The 16,307-nt window shown below is 37.8% G+C and overlaps 2 protein-coding genes across 2 annotated transcripts; both read right to left on the bottom strand.

Moving 5' to 3' along the window:
• Positions 1-358: 358 nt before the first annotated feature.
• On the bottom strand, positions 359-6,935 carry LOC137717383 (F-box/LRR-repeat protein 15-like). Its single transcript, XM_068456745.1, has 17 exons — positions 6,121-6,935; positions 5,541-5,802; positions 5,309-5,441; positions 4,727-4,826; positions 4,433-4,630; positions 4,069-4,339; positions 3,876-3,974; positions 3,700-3,788; positions 3,473-3,572; positions 3,213-3,383; positions 2,691-2,843; positions 2,346-2,506; positions 2,047-2,245; positions 1,408-1,853; positions 1,246-1,309; positions 870-956; positions 359-774 (listed from the first exon to the last, which is right to left on the bottom strand). Exons 1-17 carry the CDS (start codon positions 6,519-6,521, stop codon positions 694-696), a joined length of 3,015 nt encoding a protein of 1,004 aa, XP_068312846.1. The 5' UTR covers positions 6,522-6,935; the 3' UTR covers positions 359-693.
• A 4,843-nt stretch (positions 6,936-11,778) lies between these two features.
• LOC137717591 (cytokinin dehydrogenase 7-like) lies at positions 11,779-16,069 on the bottom strand. Its single transcript, XM_068457003.1, has 4 exons — positions 15,216-16,069; positions 14,838-15,119; positions 13,649-13,911; positions 11,779-12,293 (listed from the first exon to the last, which is right to left on the bottom strand). The coding sequence occupies exons 1-4, from the start codon at positions 15,891-15,893 to the stop codon at positions 11,975-11,977; spliced, it is 1,542 nt and encodes a 513-aa protein (XP_068313104.1). The 5' UTR covers positions 15,894-16,069; the 3' UTR covers positions 11,779-11,974.
• Positions 16,070-16,307: the final 238 nt, after the last annotated feature.

Below are 16,307 nucleotides of genomic sequence, written 5' to 3'. Positions count from 1 at the left end.
AGTAGTGCTAGCAAAGGGAAGATCGCGGCCGATTCCTACAGGAACTCGTTAGAGAATGCAGATCTTGATATTTTGGACCCGGACCTGAAGCAATTGGAATCAATACTGTAAACTCATGAGCTATGAAAATCTTCCAACACATACCTGATTTGTATATTTTTCGCCCACTTGTCGAAGCATCTCTCGTACAAGAAGACCTGAAACCAAATCCTTACAAGACGATCATCAAAGTGTTTTACATGATGGACCAGATGCAAACTGGTCAGCAAAACATTTACATTGACGACATACATCTTTTGATATTACGGTAAAAAAATAGCGAATCCTTATGAAAATTCCAGGAAATCGAAAACAGGAACTAAGGAAAATTAATCCAGAAAAACAATTTATTGTATACATAAAGGCAGTAACAAATTCAGTACCCTATACACACAGAATTCAAATGGTTTAGAATTCCACTCATCGTGGAAAAGTCAAATTCAAGATGAACACTAGCTCAACATAAAAGCAAACATTACTAATGGTATGGGTTACATATGAAGCCTATGTCTGCTACCTATATAATACCTAAATTAAATACAAGCACAATACCATTTACACACAAATTCCGGGATGGATGACCAAATCTGCTTGCTGGACTAAAAGCCGAGTCAAATAAGCCCCGCGGAAGAAAAGATGCATTTCTTGCTATAATCAAGACTGTGGCAGGCTGCTGAAGATGCGCTTCAAATTAGGGCATGCAGCACGTAATCTCCCCATGCTCATCGGGCTTATCTGTCAATCACCATAAAAGACAGTATTAGATTGTATTATAAGAGGCACGTTTTCTTACAACGATATAGCAGGGGAGAGTAGAAGATTGTACTGACCTTGGGACAAAAACGAACATCAAGAGTCTCCAGCATGCTACATTTCGATATGGCAGCTTCCACCGCTGCTTCATCGATGTTGCAAGACTAATACAAAACCCCAGCAAGAAAATGAAATTAGCGACCAGCAGTAAACTAAATAAAAATGATTTTATAGAAAGCAAAAAAAAAAATTAAAAAAGTCTATATGCATGTCTCTTAAAAAAAAAAAAAAAAAAAAAAAAAAAAAAAAAAAAAAAAAAAAAATCCCAGGTTCCATGCCTTTCAACATTTTGTTGGAATGGTCGAACATGAATTTTACATGGAGTTAAATATTTTTTTTTTTTTAAGGTGATAATCCGTATAAATATAACCACATAAGAGGCAGAATGCGTACCTGAAGAAAGAGACTAGTCAATTTCGGACAGTCAAGCTTCAAAACTTCCAAAGAAGTACAATTGCTGAATAAAAAGACAGAAATGTTAGTAGTAAGACAAAACATCATGAAAATCTAGAACTAAATATACAAAGAGATGTTCAAACTAAATAAACGAATTACCTCAAATTAAGAAAGCAGAGGTTGAAACAAGCAACATCAACGTCCTTTAAATTTGCAGAAAGAGAAAGGTTTAAAGATGACATGTGGAAACAACGTGCTGCTGGTGGAATGACAACTTTCCTAATATTTGGACAACCTACACAGTTGAGGTTCTGCAGTAACCGGTTTGGCTGCTCAATTGGCACCTGGACATTCTCAGGTAAAAACATGACAGATAGGGAAGGTTGCCCGGCACTGCTACCCCAATTCAGGTCATGCATGTTCACACAGCCATTCAAGCTCACATGAGTCAGGTGCGTACAAAAAGAAAGAAGCTCCTCGATAGCAGACTGACAGAGGGTTCCATAAGACAAATCCAGTTCTTGGAGAGCTGGAAGAGCCCCATCCTTGTAAAGAGGCTCCAATGATGAGTCAGATAAGTACTTGCAGGCTTGTAACTTCAACACCTGGGAAAAGATAAGAAAAGATAAGATCCAAAAAATCATGTCAAAAAATCTGCCCAAGATTCTTCTAATTTTAGTTCAAATAAAGAAACATCCACATTCTGCTCAAAGTACATGAAATATCAATATCCTATGGTAGGAGGATCACCATGCTAAATTTAACAACAAATCAACAAAGTATGAGCGTAAAAATCACCTTAAGTTTCATACAAGACTCGAAAACTGGCTTCAAGTTCGTCAAGAAAGTGTAGGACAAATCAAGCAGAATCAAATTTGGAAGCCAGTGCAAAGAGTAGAGTCCATCAGAACCAACAGAGGGGCATGACATTAGAATTAAAGACTCTATCAGCGGGCATGAAGCAGCTGTTGCAGACAAGCAATCGTCCCTAAGCTGACTGCATGCACAAATTATGAGCGATTTGAGTTTAATTGAGACTGAAACAGTAGGGATCAGAGCGGGCTGGCAGGTAAAGTACTAAAAGTAATGAAAATAACCTGCAAAAGGAAGCGTCTAGAGATGTTAATAGTGGACAATTGATGGATGCTTCAGCCAACACACCACATCCCTTCAACTCCAGCAGCACCATATTTGGCGCTTCGATACTGAGCGCATTCAATTTGGGACATATTCCCAAATTTAGTGACTTAAGACCAACCTGAAGAAAGGAATGAAAAGATTCAGTTTCCTATTGACTGCTTAATGTCAGAATTGACATGTAGTGAAAAAAGTGTGATAAGAGTCCGCACATCTCATGGCTTTATATAAGAGCAACATAATTCACACTGTAAAACTCATAAATTATCATAAAATCTTTTTAGTTTACAAACATTCTCACTTACTGGACAAAATGCTGCTCTTTCAAGATGATCACAACCATCTAAAGAAACTTGTTCAAGATAGGGGCAAGTCAGTTCAAGAGATGTAATTGCCCGGCAACCAACAAGTGAGAGGCTGACTAAAGAAGTGCTACAGAATCGAACCGCAGTTAAGCTCTGGGTGAAGTAAGAGATTATGTCAGCCAAAGGAAGTATACATAAGATAAGCCAGCTGATATCTCAATTGACCAAACAAGTAATTAAGGATGATTCAACCCTCCCTGAATAACAGTCCAAGTATCAGGGAACAAATAATAATCAAAGGGTTTTTCACAACCCCCAATATGATTCAGGGGAATGACCAACAGGTTATGCACTTGTTGACAACATGGTTTAAACTCACAAGTTTATTGCATCAATTTACAGAGTCACATAAGAATACATAAAATAATTTCAGACGGCAAAATTTATCTCATCCCATAAGCTAGCGTAATCAAATCTCAAAAAGTATTAACTCAAGTAATGAGAAGAAATAAATTGACAAACCTCACAGTTTTCAAGAACTAATGTTTTGAGCAAAGGACACCCACCACCATCGCTGAAAACATCACATATAGAATTTGTTAAAGATTCACAATCTGTAAGGTCCACTTCTTGCAAACTTTGGCATTGCAGTGCCAGCATGGTTAAGCTCTCTTGCTTTTGCAATGCTAGTTTCTGCAAATTCCAAAGACCACTTGTTCAGATTTCATGTGTCTAATAAAATGAACACTAAAAGAATATAAATGGTTCTTCAGAAGACTTACCTGAAGTGAATTTGAAGTGATGTTGATACGGTGGAGCACAGGACAGTTAGAGACCATTATTGATGACAGCATGATGCATCGTAGATTCAAATCAGTAAATCTGCAGAAGAAATATGCAAGGTGAAAAATTTATAAACAAATAAGAGAAATTCTCCTCTCCAATTGCGAAGCTTTCTAGGTTTTTCCACCGGGGTGGGGGGGGGGGACCGGAAAGAACATGAGCTTACTTGCGACAATGTACTAGTCTAATATTCTGCAAGCGTGGAAGGTCCAAATTCACAGCGGTAAGTAGACTGCAATTGTCAAGCTCCAAAACCTACAATGAGTAATAATCAGATTAATATGTTTAAAGGCATTCAGTGAGACAGACAAACAATACTGATATTTGAGACCAGATTCATACCTCAAGCATGTAACTATGAGATATTGCAACCATTGAAGCCGAGGTGATGCCCTCACAACTGTGAAGCTTAAGAACTGTCAACATTGGCAGTCTTACAGACTTCAAAACAAAAACAAGGCACAGAAGCATGTCAAATAAAATAAACCAAATATTGGTACTAAAAAAAGGACGGCGAAAACCACTACAAACTAACCTCAAGGGATATATTTGGACAGTACGACGCATTGAGAACATGGAGATTAGCACAAGTAAGAGCAATCTCACGTAGAGTTTCATCAGTAACACATGAACAATTTGACATATCTAATGACTCTAATTGAGGACATGAGATTGCTGCTGAACGAATTGCAGCATCTGAAAGCTTGTGGCAAGAGCCTATATCAAGATCATGCAAAAGAGGGCTATTAAGAACAGCCTGCGCCATGTTACTGCGTTTCAATGACAGAGTTTCAAGTTGAGGACACCTGCAAAAAATCAGATTTAGCACAAAAATGTAGCCAAGTAGACAGCACGTGACAATTCAATTTTAATTAAAAAAAATAAAAATAGAAAAACACCTGATGGATATCCGCATAACACGACATTTTGTTAATTGAAGATGACGCAGTCTATCATGGTTTATAGGTATCTCCTGGATACCATTACCAAGAGTAGCATCATTGATGATCAAACTTTTCAACATTTGACAGTCTGCCAAGGAATGGAAAAAGATGTCCCCTAGTTGCCCTTTCCCTAGGATTAAAACCTCGAGATTCCTGAGAAAAAAAAAAAACAAAAATGCAAGTTACTTGAACTGAAAACTATATCAAAGAATAAATACAATAGCATAAATATTTAGAAAAGCAATTTACCTCAATGAAGAGAGAGCTTTCATGACAAGCGAATGAATAGCAGGGGTACCAGAAATATTCAATTCTGTGGCATTGGGATACCGCCAACATATGTCCTCAACTGTAATTCCATATAAAATGAGTAATAAGCACACAATTTGATATGTTAAAAAATTAATTTTTTATTTTAACTTTTCTGATTCAGTTATATAATATCAAATTGACCCCATATAGTATTTTTAGTCAAAGAATAAATTTAGACTTTTATTAAAATTTACGCTTTCACTAAAATTTACAAATGGAAACTAAAATATTATGAACTCAACAAACACATTATCCATGCCTCATAAACTATGAGTAATAATAACCAACCAACGTTTAATCTAATAAATGAATACTTCCCAAATGCATTATCCATATCATTAGCTATGTCCGAACACAAGCAGTAAAAATTACATACAGAAAAACAACCAAAATATGAAAAAGCAAAACACATAAGTGACCACTGGTACAAATTCTCTACTTACTTGGGCAGTTAACACAAATAAATCTTCAATTTTTATACTTACTACCTGTAAACCACGAAAATAAAGTAGAACTCACATTGCTCCACAGATATACTTCGATTCTCAAAATTCAGACACCTCCAGAAATCTTCATGAGCACTAGCAGATCGCCACTGCCTACAGACTATTGCAGCTCGGCAAAGATTAATGTGGTCCAAGAAAGAGAAAACCTGAGAATAAGGAGAAAATGATATTTATAATAAACAAATTTAGGACCAAAACTGATAATAGCCCTTCTTTAAATGCAATATATGCAAGGCAATGCTTACCATATGTAATAGGTCATCTGTAAGATCCATCCGAACTTCTAAATCTTCTGTTTTTGAGGTGCCACTCTGATCACCTTCATCATCCTTACCACTGCCAGAATCAAAGGGGCCCTCCTCACCGCCATTATTAGGAGTAGTATTTTGAAAAAATGTCTCGCTCTTATATGGAACAAAAGAGCTCTCATTTATTCTGTAGTCTCTTTCTGCAGATGAACTGGAATTTCCAGCACCTGAAGACATAGCCATTGCATAGTGGAAATCACTGCAAGAAATAATGTCGCAGACCATCATGAGTATCGTTATTCCCAGCTGAAAAATATTATAATGGAACCAAATAATAGATATAGCATATAACAAATGCTCTCATTAGGGTAATGTTATCTATTCCCAGCAGAAAATCAAATTATACTGAAACCAAATAATCTAAAACATATAAACCCCTAAACTATTCGTAATGAAACAAAAAAGTTAAATCTTTCAGCCCCAATTAACTACTAAGGTGAAAATTTTGGTAACCAATAGCAAATTATCTAAAATCTACCAATCGATCAAAACTAAGGAGCTACAGTGAGAAACTCACTGATTAAAGGATTGAACTTTGGCTCGCTTATGGTGCGAATCGTGATCACTGCTATTGTCTGCAGCTGAGCTACTCTCGCCCTCGGAAATCCAAGGGTTCCCAATCGACGCCCTCAACGACGCAAGAGCATCAACACAAACAGACTCATCCCACTGAGCGCCACCACCACGCATTGCCTCAACCATCCCTTCGAACAATACCAGATGGTCATTACGGCCGCGCTCATTCCCCACCAGCCCCAAACTCTGAGCATTGCCGTCAATTGCGTCGCCATTTCCGATGGCGCCCTCCGAATTGCCGTCATTTCCGAAATCCCCCTCCTTCATGATCGCCTCCGCCTCGCTATCGTCCTCTTCTGGTTCGTCTCCTTGGGTGAAGCATAGGCAGCACCAAATCTTCATGCACTCGAAAGAGCAAACCTCTCGGGACCTCCGCAAACCCTAGGCCGCGATCCGACGCATCTTCATCCCCCTTCCGCCTCCTCCTCCGAAATTAAAACCCTAATTGGCGCAGTAATGACAGAAACGGCTCGCGAAACCCTAGAAATGTGAGGACCACCGATTCGAATTTTTTTCAAATTTTTTTTGTTATTCGACACGAATTACAACACGAATTGATCGATATCTACATGAATATACAAAATTGAATTGGGAACTTGAGAGGAAGACAGGGAATTCAGTAGATCAGATTGGGGATCCTCCTGAAAGGGCTTATTTGTGGTGAGGTGCTTTTTTGTACCCTCGAAAGTGCTTTTGAAAATAATCCCTCTCTGTGTTTGTTTTTCTACTTGAAAATGAACCAGCAAGTCTTGCAAATTGCAATATGAGAGTCTTTCCTTAAAAGAATAAATGATTAACAAAAATATTTATATTACAAACGTTCCGGCGCCGTTTTGATTTTTCTTCATATTTTTTACTTTCTTATTTTATTTTTCTCTTTCCTTTTTTGCCATTGGTTGTTTTCTTAATTTTTGTGTTTCTATTTTATATGGTAATTTCTTGATTTTATATTTTTTTTTTCCTACCATGCCCCTTGCTTTTGCAAGACTCACTAATATCCAATCTAAGGATTGCAATTTAACCCGTCAAACTCTATTGCATATAACTCTAATTATAAAAATACAAAAAAACTTTAACAAAAATTATAATTAATACAACTAATTGCATTAGTTTCAGCCTTTAGAAAATGATGACCAGTCTCCTCATTAATATCCAACCTAAGGATTGCAATTTAACCCGTCAAACTCGATTTCCAACCTAAGATTACAATTTAACCCGTCAAACACAATTCCCGTAGGTAATTGATCTAAACAGTTTGGTTTTGGGGATTAAATTTTGAAAATTTTTTGTTTTAGGTAATCATCAGGCAAATTTTTTGATTTCAAGTTGTATTATGATTATTGATAGAATTGTTCGTTCTTCTCTGGAAAAAAGAAAAAAAATATTGATTTATGTTTGGAAATCTATATATTATGTCATGATTTTCCCTCCTAAAAGAAAAATCATGGAAAGCATATTGGTTTTTTTTGGTTTTTTCTTTTTGGTCATAACGTAGAAAGCATATTTGTTGGGTCAAAATAATCTGGTCGCATTTAATGAGTATGAATGTCTAACTAAAAAGAAGAATATGTTAACACAATGCTTTGAATCTGTCTTATATCCTAAAATGGAAAATGAGAAAAATAAAAATTATATGCTAAATTTTACATTTTTCCATCTACACTTCTCATCTCGAACTCATTCATTACAATAACTAGTTTTTAGTGATACTTTTCTTATGGTATCTTAAATTCAATTACCGCTCTCTATTTACTTAGAAAACTATAATCTCAAAAACAATTTTGGTACAAATATTCGTATAACTGTTGTAGTATAATTACTCAGACAAATTTGATGAAAATCAATATAGTTAGAAAAACCTATCAAAATAAAAAAATGGGATTTTTGTGAGAGTAATTCGACAACAACATGACACGACTGCTCAGTCTGCAGTACACAAGTTTTTCTCTTTTAACTTTGAGGAAACAAAGCTAGATTAATTTCAACTTTGATAATTAAGAATGATTAGGCATTTTACCCATATGGGAAACCTTGGACTTTAGACAGAGTGGTCAAATTGCAAATAGGGGGAACATGTAGGCCCCAATGGACATAATCAATGGTGACAAAAAGATGTTGAAGAATCCACCAAAGTCCATAAAATCTTGACCCAAATCTTTAACATAAAAATGGTAGACAACATTGGACTGCCCACTAACGGCTCAAAATTTCAAACATAATTTGAATCCTCTAAAACCCAAGCCCTCACTAGGTTAAAATTACAAAACAGGCCTTACATAAAAAGCCCAAATATTTGATGGTGGGCTTGATCCAATACTTAAATTAGCTTCAAGATGGAAGAATTAATTGTGGCTAATTTAATTAGGATGTCGAACACATGCGATAATTTCACGTGCTTAAAGTTTATCTACTATCTTTGCGATAATTTCAATTGTCAAGGATTTTTCCTTTTGTACTAACTTTGGGAAGAGGTGTACAAATCCATGCAAGGACCCGCCGTAATATCAAACACCGAACATTAGGCTTTTAGGGTTAACATAACTAGTGATGATCTAGCCACTTAATACTACGTTCTTGTGAAGTATTTTTTTTCATTTGTAAGTGAGATGTTTTATGTACTAATCATATGAATGACGAATTTGATACCAAATTAGGCTACCCATTATGTGTGGCTTCCGAACTCCATCTCTCCTTAATATAAAACTAGCATTTGCCTACAAACTTTATGTGTATGAACATATTTTTTTAGAAAATGAAAAGAAGAGAGAGAGAGAGAGAGAGAGAGAGAGAGAGAATGTGGGGGAGTGGGAGTTTTTTTTTTATTTTTTTTATAGTAATGGAGGTATTTTAACATCACTTGTAGATGAGGCTTCAATAAAAAACAGTAAAATTTGAACATGTGAAATTACATTATTGCCCATCATTTTTTTGTGTGATAGAAGACTAATTTGTCTTTCACCCTCTTTTGGTTGACGAATAATGTTTTATTAATTAGTAGAGATATATCGTTCTACTTAAAAAAAAAAAAAAAAAAAAAAACTAATGATGATCTATGTCAAAGTCGTAAGATTTTCAAAATCTTTACGTATGTCCAATTGATACTCAGTTGAACATTCAATTTTAACATGCATCTATATCGAAATTCTAAATCTTCAAATCTTTACGTGTTGTCAATTAATTTTTCGTTGAACGTTGAATTTTAACATGCATGACGGCTAATAGTATAAAAATTAAATCACACGTGTCAGACTGAAGAGATCCTTCACATGTATGGAGGCTTGTTGAGAGGCTTCGTGTTGAGGATGGAAGACTTGTATTTAGTGCTTTTTCCATCTTAAATATCTTCTTCACTTATTTTTCAATCATTTTAAGTTAGACTCTTGTTAAAGTTTTAAAGATGGTAGGGCCTTATGACTGATTGACATTGATATTATATCAAATTAACAGGTCGTAAATTTTCATATCTTATACAAAAACTATCAATAAATAAAACTATCCATTATATGACACTACTACATAAAAGTGTTTTTTTCAGGAAATTTCAGTCGTCGCACAAAGAGAAATTTTGTCAAGCTAAAGTTTGTGACAAAGGTATTTATCGTGCTAAGATTTAAGGGATGAAGCTCTTTCGTCTCGAGAACTTAAAGGAGACGACAATGTTCCATCGCGTTAAGGTTCAGGGGAAGACATCTCTTTGTTACAAAATTCTTTTTGCAATGAAATTTATTCTATCATATTTGGCTTTCAAGTAATTTTTTAGTTGTTTTTATTTATAAACGTTTCATCGCACATAATTTTAAGCGATGGATCATGTACTAGCGTTGAATTTTGGGAGGCAACTTCATTTCGTCGGACAAAATTTTTTTTTAATTATTTTTTTTACTTCAACAATACTCACAATCTAACATAAAAGAACAAAGATTAGCATTTGGAATGGTTAGATTCCCTTCCGTCGTAACAAAATAAAAGTAAACAGCCAAATATTTAGCTCATCTATCTGTGCATGGTTTAGATTCCAAGGTAACATGTTACATTTCCATGCTTTAGTTTTCCAATATTTGCAGCCTTTTGCATGGTTCAAACTTCAAACCTTCCAACGTAACATGTTACCACAATAATTTATTGATTTTAATGCATGGTTTGAGCTTTGCTATGCAAAACGCAGAGTACTTTCAGGTTCGCCGGAGGTAATTAAATAGTAAAAGTAAAACACGTGATTTCATTTGCATGGCACGTTTACAAAGGACGTATACGATGCTTTTTGCATGGCAATTTAATTGACCGAGGCTGTTCTTCCTCTAATCACATATTCGATTGTGGCTTACAAGAAATCATGATCTTATAATTGCCTTCTAAAGCCAGATAAGGGGCCACCCGCGCCCCAACTTTTCTCTACTTTTCATGGAAAAAACAAGATAAAAAGGAAAAATAAAGGGAGAAGAAGGAAAAGTAGGGAAGAAAAAGAGAAAACCAAGATAGATTTGATTTTCCTAGAAACCAAACAAACCAAAGCGAAGCTCGAGGTTTGGTAAGTAAGAACCAAATCGATTAAGATAAAAAGTGGAAGCTTTTATAATGCATGAAAAGAGAATCTGATGCCCTAACTACACGCCTAATTAGCAACACTTTTTTCTTTCATCTCTTTTTTGTTGAAACGAAAGAGGAGTGGCACTTTGGACAAGTTGAAGTCAAATCATCTCCAGCTGAACATCAAGGACCAGTTAAGATTATCCTAGATAGGGCATAATTAAATTGGATTAAACTGAATGGTTCAATATAATTATTTTAATTCAGCTTGTGCATTAGGGTTTAAGGTTTTAAACTTAAAAAAGGAGCAAAGGCAAATTTAAAGCAAAAGAGAAGAAAAGGAGATGGGCTTATCACAGAGAGATTCTTAGTTATCTTTGATTTTGTTTATGTGATGAGAGAGATAAACACAATCAAATATATATAACTGGTTTTAAGGTAAAATCTCACATTATCATGATATTTGTGATAATCACATACAAAAAGCGTCAATGTCATGAATAATTGAGCTAACCACAATAATATCGTACATAATCGTTCACAATAAAGATGTATATTTGATTATTAGATAGATTCTCTCCTATCGTGGCACAATAAACACAAGTACGACATCAATGTCATGGATAATTGAGTGAACCAAAGTGATGATCCTAGCCACACTTCAATATAGGAGCATGATGGTCATATCATTGACTAGTTAATAACACTTCCATCCATTTCTTTTGGCAGTATTTTCATCCAATTATTTTGGTTGTAAGGCAAAATCTCACATTATCACAACATTCATGATAAACACATACTGAAAGCGTCAACGTCATGAATAATTGAGTTAACCACAATGAAATCGTATATATAATAAAGATGTATTTTTTATTATTGGACAAACTCTCTCCTTACCGTGGCACGATAAACACAAGTACAACATCAGTGTTATGGATAATTGAATGAACCAAAGTGATGATCCTGGCAACATTTCAATATACGAGCATGATGGTCATATCATTGAATAGTTGATAATACTTCCATCCATGTCTTTTGGCAATATTTTCATCTAGAAAGAAACAAATAGAAAGATGACCAAAATTTTTTGTTCAAAACTATTTCTTTACATTAAATTGCTCCAACAGATTCTTTGTCGATTGTCGATTGACAACAAGGGTACTGACCCACCAGTAGAAACTAATCAAGCCAATAAGAAGAAAAAAAATAGATGACAACAAAATTACATTGGACTGAACCATCGACAATGACTATTTATTCAACTAAAGCTAGGGTTGAGGAACCCTCGAGAAGATTTTCTGTCCAGGAGCAAGGATGGCCATTGGATCGAAGCACGTCTTCCGCTCCACGAATCTCGACCATTGATCATTTCCGAAATGTCGCTTCCAATCCTCCTGGGATCGATAGTGAGGCAGATACAGCTTGAAATCGAACCCTTTTCTGGTGCAGTATTGTATTATTTCTTGGTTTTGGGCCACCAGATTCTCGGCGGAGGGGCCTTTTGGGTATGGTGGAGTGAAGCGTAGCAATGCCACTATGTAGAAGATTTCGCTTTCTGGTAGCACCACAGATGTACGAGTATCCCACCTGTGCACACGTAATTAAGTGTTAATTAATAATTAATCAAATCCAGTCGCATAATTCTACCAAACAAGAGGGTATTATTGTAAATTTAAAAAGTGGAGCATCAAATATAATTCCATTTGGAGAAATACCAAATTCTTTGTCGAAATGGCAAAAGATTTCTGGAGTATAAAATATAATTTTCCATAAAAGTTAAAAAAAACTCTGCTCATATGACCAACATGCCCTTGGCAGGTCCTTCCAGCACTTCCTGTCTGGCTAAAAATACGACAGCGCCAGCTTAAGTTTACTGAACTACCCTTTTTCATCCTACTTCCGGTGGGGCCCACTGTATCTTTGTCCGGCCAGGCCTAGCCTTTCCTACGTTTGCTTATACGCTGCCCAGCCCTCCACATGACGTATATGGTAACTTCGAACACATGAGGGTCCGGATTTCCTACGGGTCCGGTGCAGAGTTCAAATGGTACAACCGTCATCAATCCTCCGATGGGGTCCCACTTGATAGAAAATATTGAGTGCATTTTTGTTCATCATCATTTTATGTGGTGTATGTTTCTCATCTTATTTATCACCATTAGATAAGTTTGAATTTTAAGATTCGTGTTTATCCACTATACGAATCTCGAAATTCAAACTCATTTAATAATGATAAATACAATGATGAGCAAAAATGCTCCTAGAAAATATTTGACCTAATCTTAACCACCATCCGATTTAAAATGTTTCACCATCCGATTTAAAATGTTTTACCCTGAGTCAGCGTATCTAATTCGGAAAAAGATGTCCATAATCTGTAACATCTTTTACAAGCACAAAATTAGGCATAAAATGTCAACATTACATAGCATGCAAATTAAGCATAAATCTAGCAAAGTATAGAAAGGTGCGAATATCACATACTTTTGATTGGTGTATACAAAGTTAATGTGATCATCGAGGTAAGAAAAGTAAGAGAATGTATGACCATCTGATGTTAACACAGCTCGAAAAAGCAGGTGTGTAAGTTTCAAATTAAGATTTAAAGTGATAAGGGAAGGTGGTACCCAAAACTTACTGATTGACACGTGTAGAGTTAAAGGTCAACAAAGAAACGCCGTCATATCAAAATAATAAAGAAAAATTTTTGGTAGGACAATCTCATCACTTGAATGTTCAAACACTCTAACGAAAGAACAATCCCTTTCGTAAATGGAAACGTCCAAGCTTAAACAGGTGTAACGCAGCATGCGCATGACATAACCCATTATGAAATTGACCTAATTAGCTTGATTTGGTTGTCCTACCGAATATTTTCTCTGCTAAAAATTGCAATGATCATAAATACAGAAGGGTGACGCGGAGGGAAGGGAAAAACTTACTTGCTTCGCCGGAGAGGGTAGACAAGCATGGGCCCTCCGATCCCATCCTTGAGGATCTTCTTAAACACCGTCCGATCGAAATCAGCAATATCTGATTTCGACACAAACATGTTCAACCAAGGGTGAGGAGCGTCCCATATTCCATTGGCCTTGGCGTGTTCCTCTGCGCGCTTCACACGCAATAAAAACTCGACGTAGCTGAGGTCCAGTTGGAACTTCAGCTCCTCAACGAATCCGAGGCCTCCAAGCAATCCGTTCACGCCCTGCCAAAAAAATTCAGCAAATAACGTCAAAGCGAGGGCAATTGCGTCATTGCGCACCGCACAAGGACATACATTCATTATCTACAGATATCAGAAAAGGATGGCTTTTTGGCCATTTGCGGAACGGCGGGGACCACACCGTGAGCAAAATCTCAATCATCGACGCCCACTGGTGTATTTTAATTACCATATTACCCCCGAATGAGTGTCATTTGAGTAATTAAGAGCAACATCAAGGGCCTTTGTGATCAGCATCATGTCAGAAAATCCAAGGGAAGATAGTAAGATACACTACTGTCGTATTGTCAGTCTCAAGTTGAACCAAACGACGAACGAAAAAATCTTCCTAGAAAAAATGAATGATTATTATTTTTTTTTTTCAAATTTAGAACTTAGAAAAAAAATATGATGCCGTGGATCTCCCGGTGAATGGATTCTCAAATTTCAACATCAACTTATTACGGTTTGGATTCAAATCGTTCTTATTTTTTATTATAAGTTTCTAACAGAAGGTAGAAAAAAGAAATAGAGTGATGATGGCGAACGGGAATAAAGCCGTCCTTCCATCGACAAGCTTTGTACACGTGTGAGACTGGGTACACAGAAAAAGGGGGGCTGTTTTGACTTTTTCACTGCCCCGGCTGGACGGTTTTGCGCTGGACTTCCAGAGTGGGTCAAAATCCTCGCGGCTACGGGCCCACTTAGGAACCACCTAGGTCAAAACTCGGTCATCACCGCATGGACCCCACAGATAAAACTGTACTTTCGTGGGACCCCCAAAACCACGCCCATGACGCAAACTACAATTTTTTATTTTGGCAGTAGACGCAAACTACGATTAAGCTCTATCTGATCAAATCGTACTGCCAGAAATTGGGGGTGCAAAGTTGTTATTCTACAGCAAGAAGCAGGAGGTAATTGTTTACCGTATCGACAGTTGAGGAGCGATCGGTGTTGCGGTAGTGATGAGCGAGTTCGAGGCAGTAGAGGATTGGCCCGGACGTTGGGGGGAGATGGGCCGGGTCGAATGTCTCCTGCGGATCCAGCGGCACCGAGGGACGCCCGTCCGCCGGGTTGTTGCTGTTGACGAATGCGAAGCCTTCCACGTAGTCAAACGAGTCGCCGCCGTCGTCCTGCCGAGTCACCAGCAACTCGGCGTCCCGAGTGAAGTCGTCAAACTCGGTGTACACCAACCTTATCCATCTCACCTAATCACATAATTAATTAATCTTAATTACGCTCCGTATTGTTTAATGCAGCCATTTTTTTAATTAATTTGGGAAAAAAATTAAAAATATACCGACCATGTCCGGGGCAGGTTGCAGAAGAAGCCTAGCTCTGGTGATGATACCGAACTGACCGAGTCCGCCGAGTGCGCCGAAAAACAGCTCCGAGTTTTCCGTTTCGGAGCAGTTAAAAATTTCTCCCTTCCCCGTAACGACTTCTAACTCCGTAACGTTCGACGTTTGTGGACCGTAACGGAAAGCCTGACCGCTGACGCCCGCGTTGGACAACGTCCCGCCCACCGTTAAGCTCAAGTAATCAGTCCACGACCGCGGCGTCATCCGGTACTCGAAAACGCACCGTTTCAGCACGTCTTCCCATAATGCCCCTCCCGACACGTCAGCGTATACGGAACCGTCGCCGGCCCTCACAACCCGGAAATGCTCCCCCAACGAACGCATGTCCAGGACGAGGCCTCGATCCGCCATCGCCTGGCCGTTGATCGAGTGGCCGTTCCCCCGCGCCGCCACCGTCAGATTCGAGGACCTCGCCGCCGCCTTCACCACCCTCGCCACGTCGTCGGCGCCGGCCGGCCTGATGAAAGCCAGAGGCGGGAACGACTTCATTCCGCCGAAGTCTCTGCCGGCTTCGCCGCCAAAGTCGACGACGGTGCCCTGGAGGCCCAGCGCCTTGGAGAGGCTCGAAACGCCGTCGTCGGGCCTCGATTCGGAGACGAAGCACTCCAGGTAAGCTATCATCTTTGCCGGAAAAATAACAGAAACAGAATATCTGAGACGGTTAGGCTTCGATTCCCCCCCTCTCTCTCTCTCTCTCTAGAAAGCTTCGTTTATCCCGTGTCAGATAGTAGAGAGAGAGAGAGCAGTAGTAGAGCAGTGCAGTAATCTTTGCTTGCTTTGCTCTGTGTGGTCGTTACGGTTTGGAGTTTACGCTTTAAATAGCGGCTGATACTCGTGTCACCCCTCCTGAGGAATTAAAAATGATTTATTAATTAATATATTTATTAAATAATTAAGTGAATAATAAAATTAATGACGTCAGGAGGGATAGGTTTAACATCGTGTTTGACGTTGTGATCCAATCGACATGCTCTGTCTGCCACTTTCCACATAATATATATAAAATAAAAAATAAAAAAAGAATTTAGCTTTTGG

This window comes from Pyrus communis, chromosome 15 (genome assembly GCF_963583255.1).
Source record: "Pyrus communis chromosome 15, drPyrComm1.1, whole genome shotgun sequence".
NCBI classification, from domain to species: Eukaryota; Viridiplantae; Streptophyta; class Magnoliopsida; order Rosales; family Rosaceae; genus Pyrus; species Pyrus communis.
This window is presented reverse-complemented; position numbering and strand designations above follow the sequence as displayed.

Bases quoted from the DNA above. Each gene is read 5' to 3' on its own strand.
- LOC137717591 (XM_068457003.1), bottom strand. From the start codon at position 15,893: ATGATAGCTTACCTGGAGTGCTTCGTCTCCGAATCGAGGCCCGACGAC. The intron at 13,912-14,837 runs GTAAACAATTAC...TTTTTTTGGCAG, and splicing joins GCTCCTCAACTGTCGATACG to GGCGTGAACGGATTGCTTGG. The intron at 12,294-13,648 runs GTAAGTTTTTCC...ACGTGTGCACAG, and splicing joins TACCCTCTCCGGCGAAGCAA to GTGGGATACTCGTACATCTG.
- LOC137717383 (XM_068456745.1), bottom strand. From the start codon at position 6,521: ATGAAGATTTGGTGCTGCCTATGCTTCACCCAAGGAGACGAACCAGAA. The intron at 2,246-2,345 runs GTTATTTTCATT...TTGTGCATGCAG, and splicing joins CTAGACGCTTCCTTTTGCAG to TCAGCTTAGGGACGATTGCT. The intron at 1,854-2,046 runs GTGATTTTTACG...ATCTTTTCCCAG, and splicing joins AGTCTTGTATGAAACTTAAG to GTGTTGAAGTTACAAGCCTG.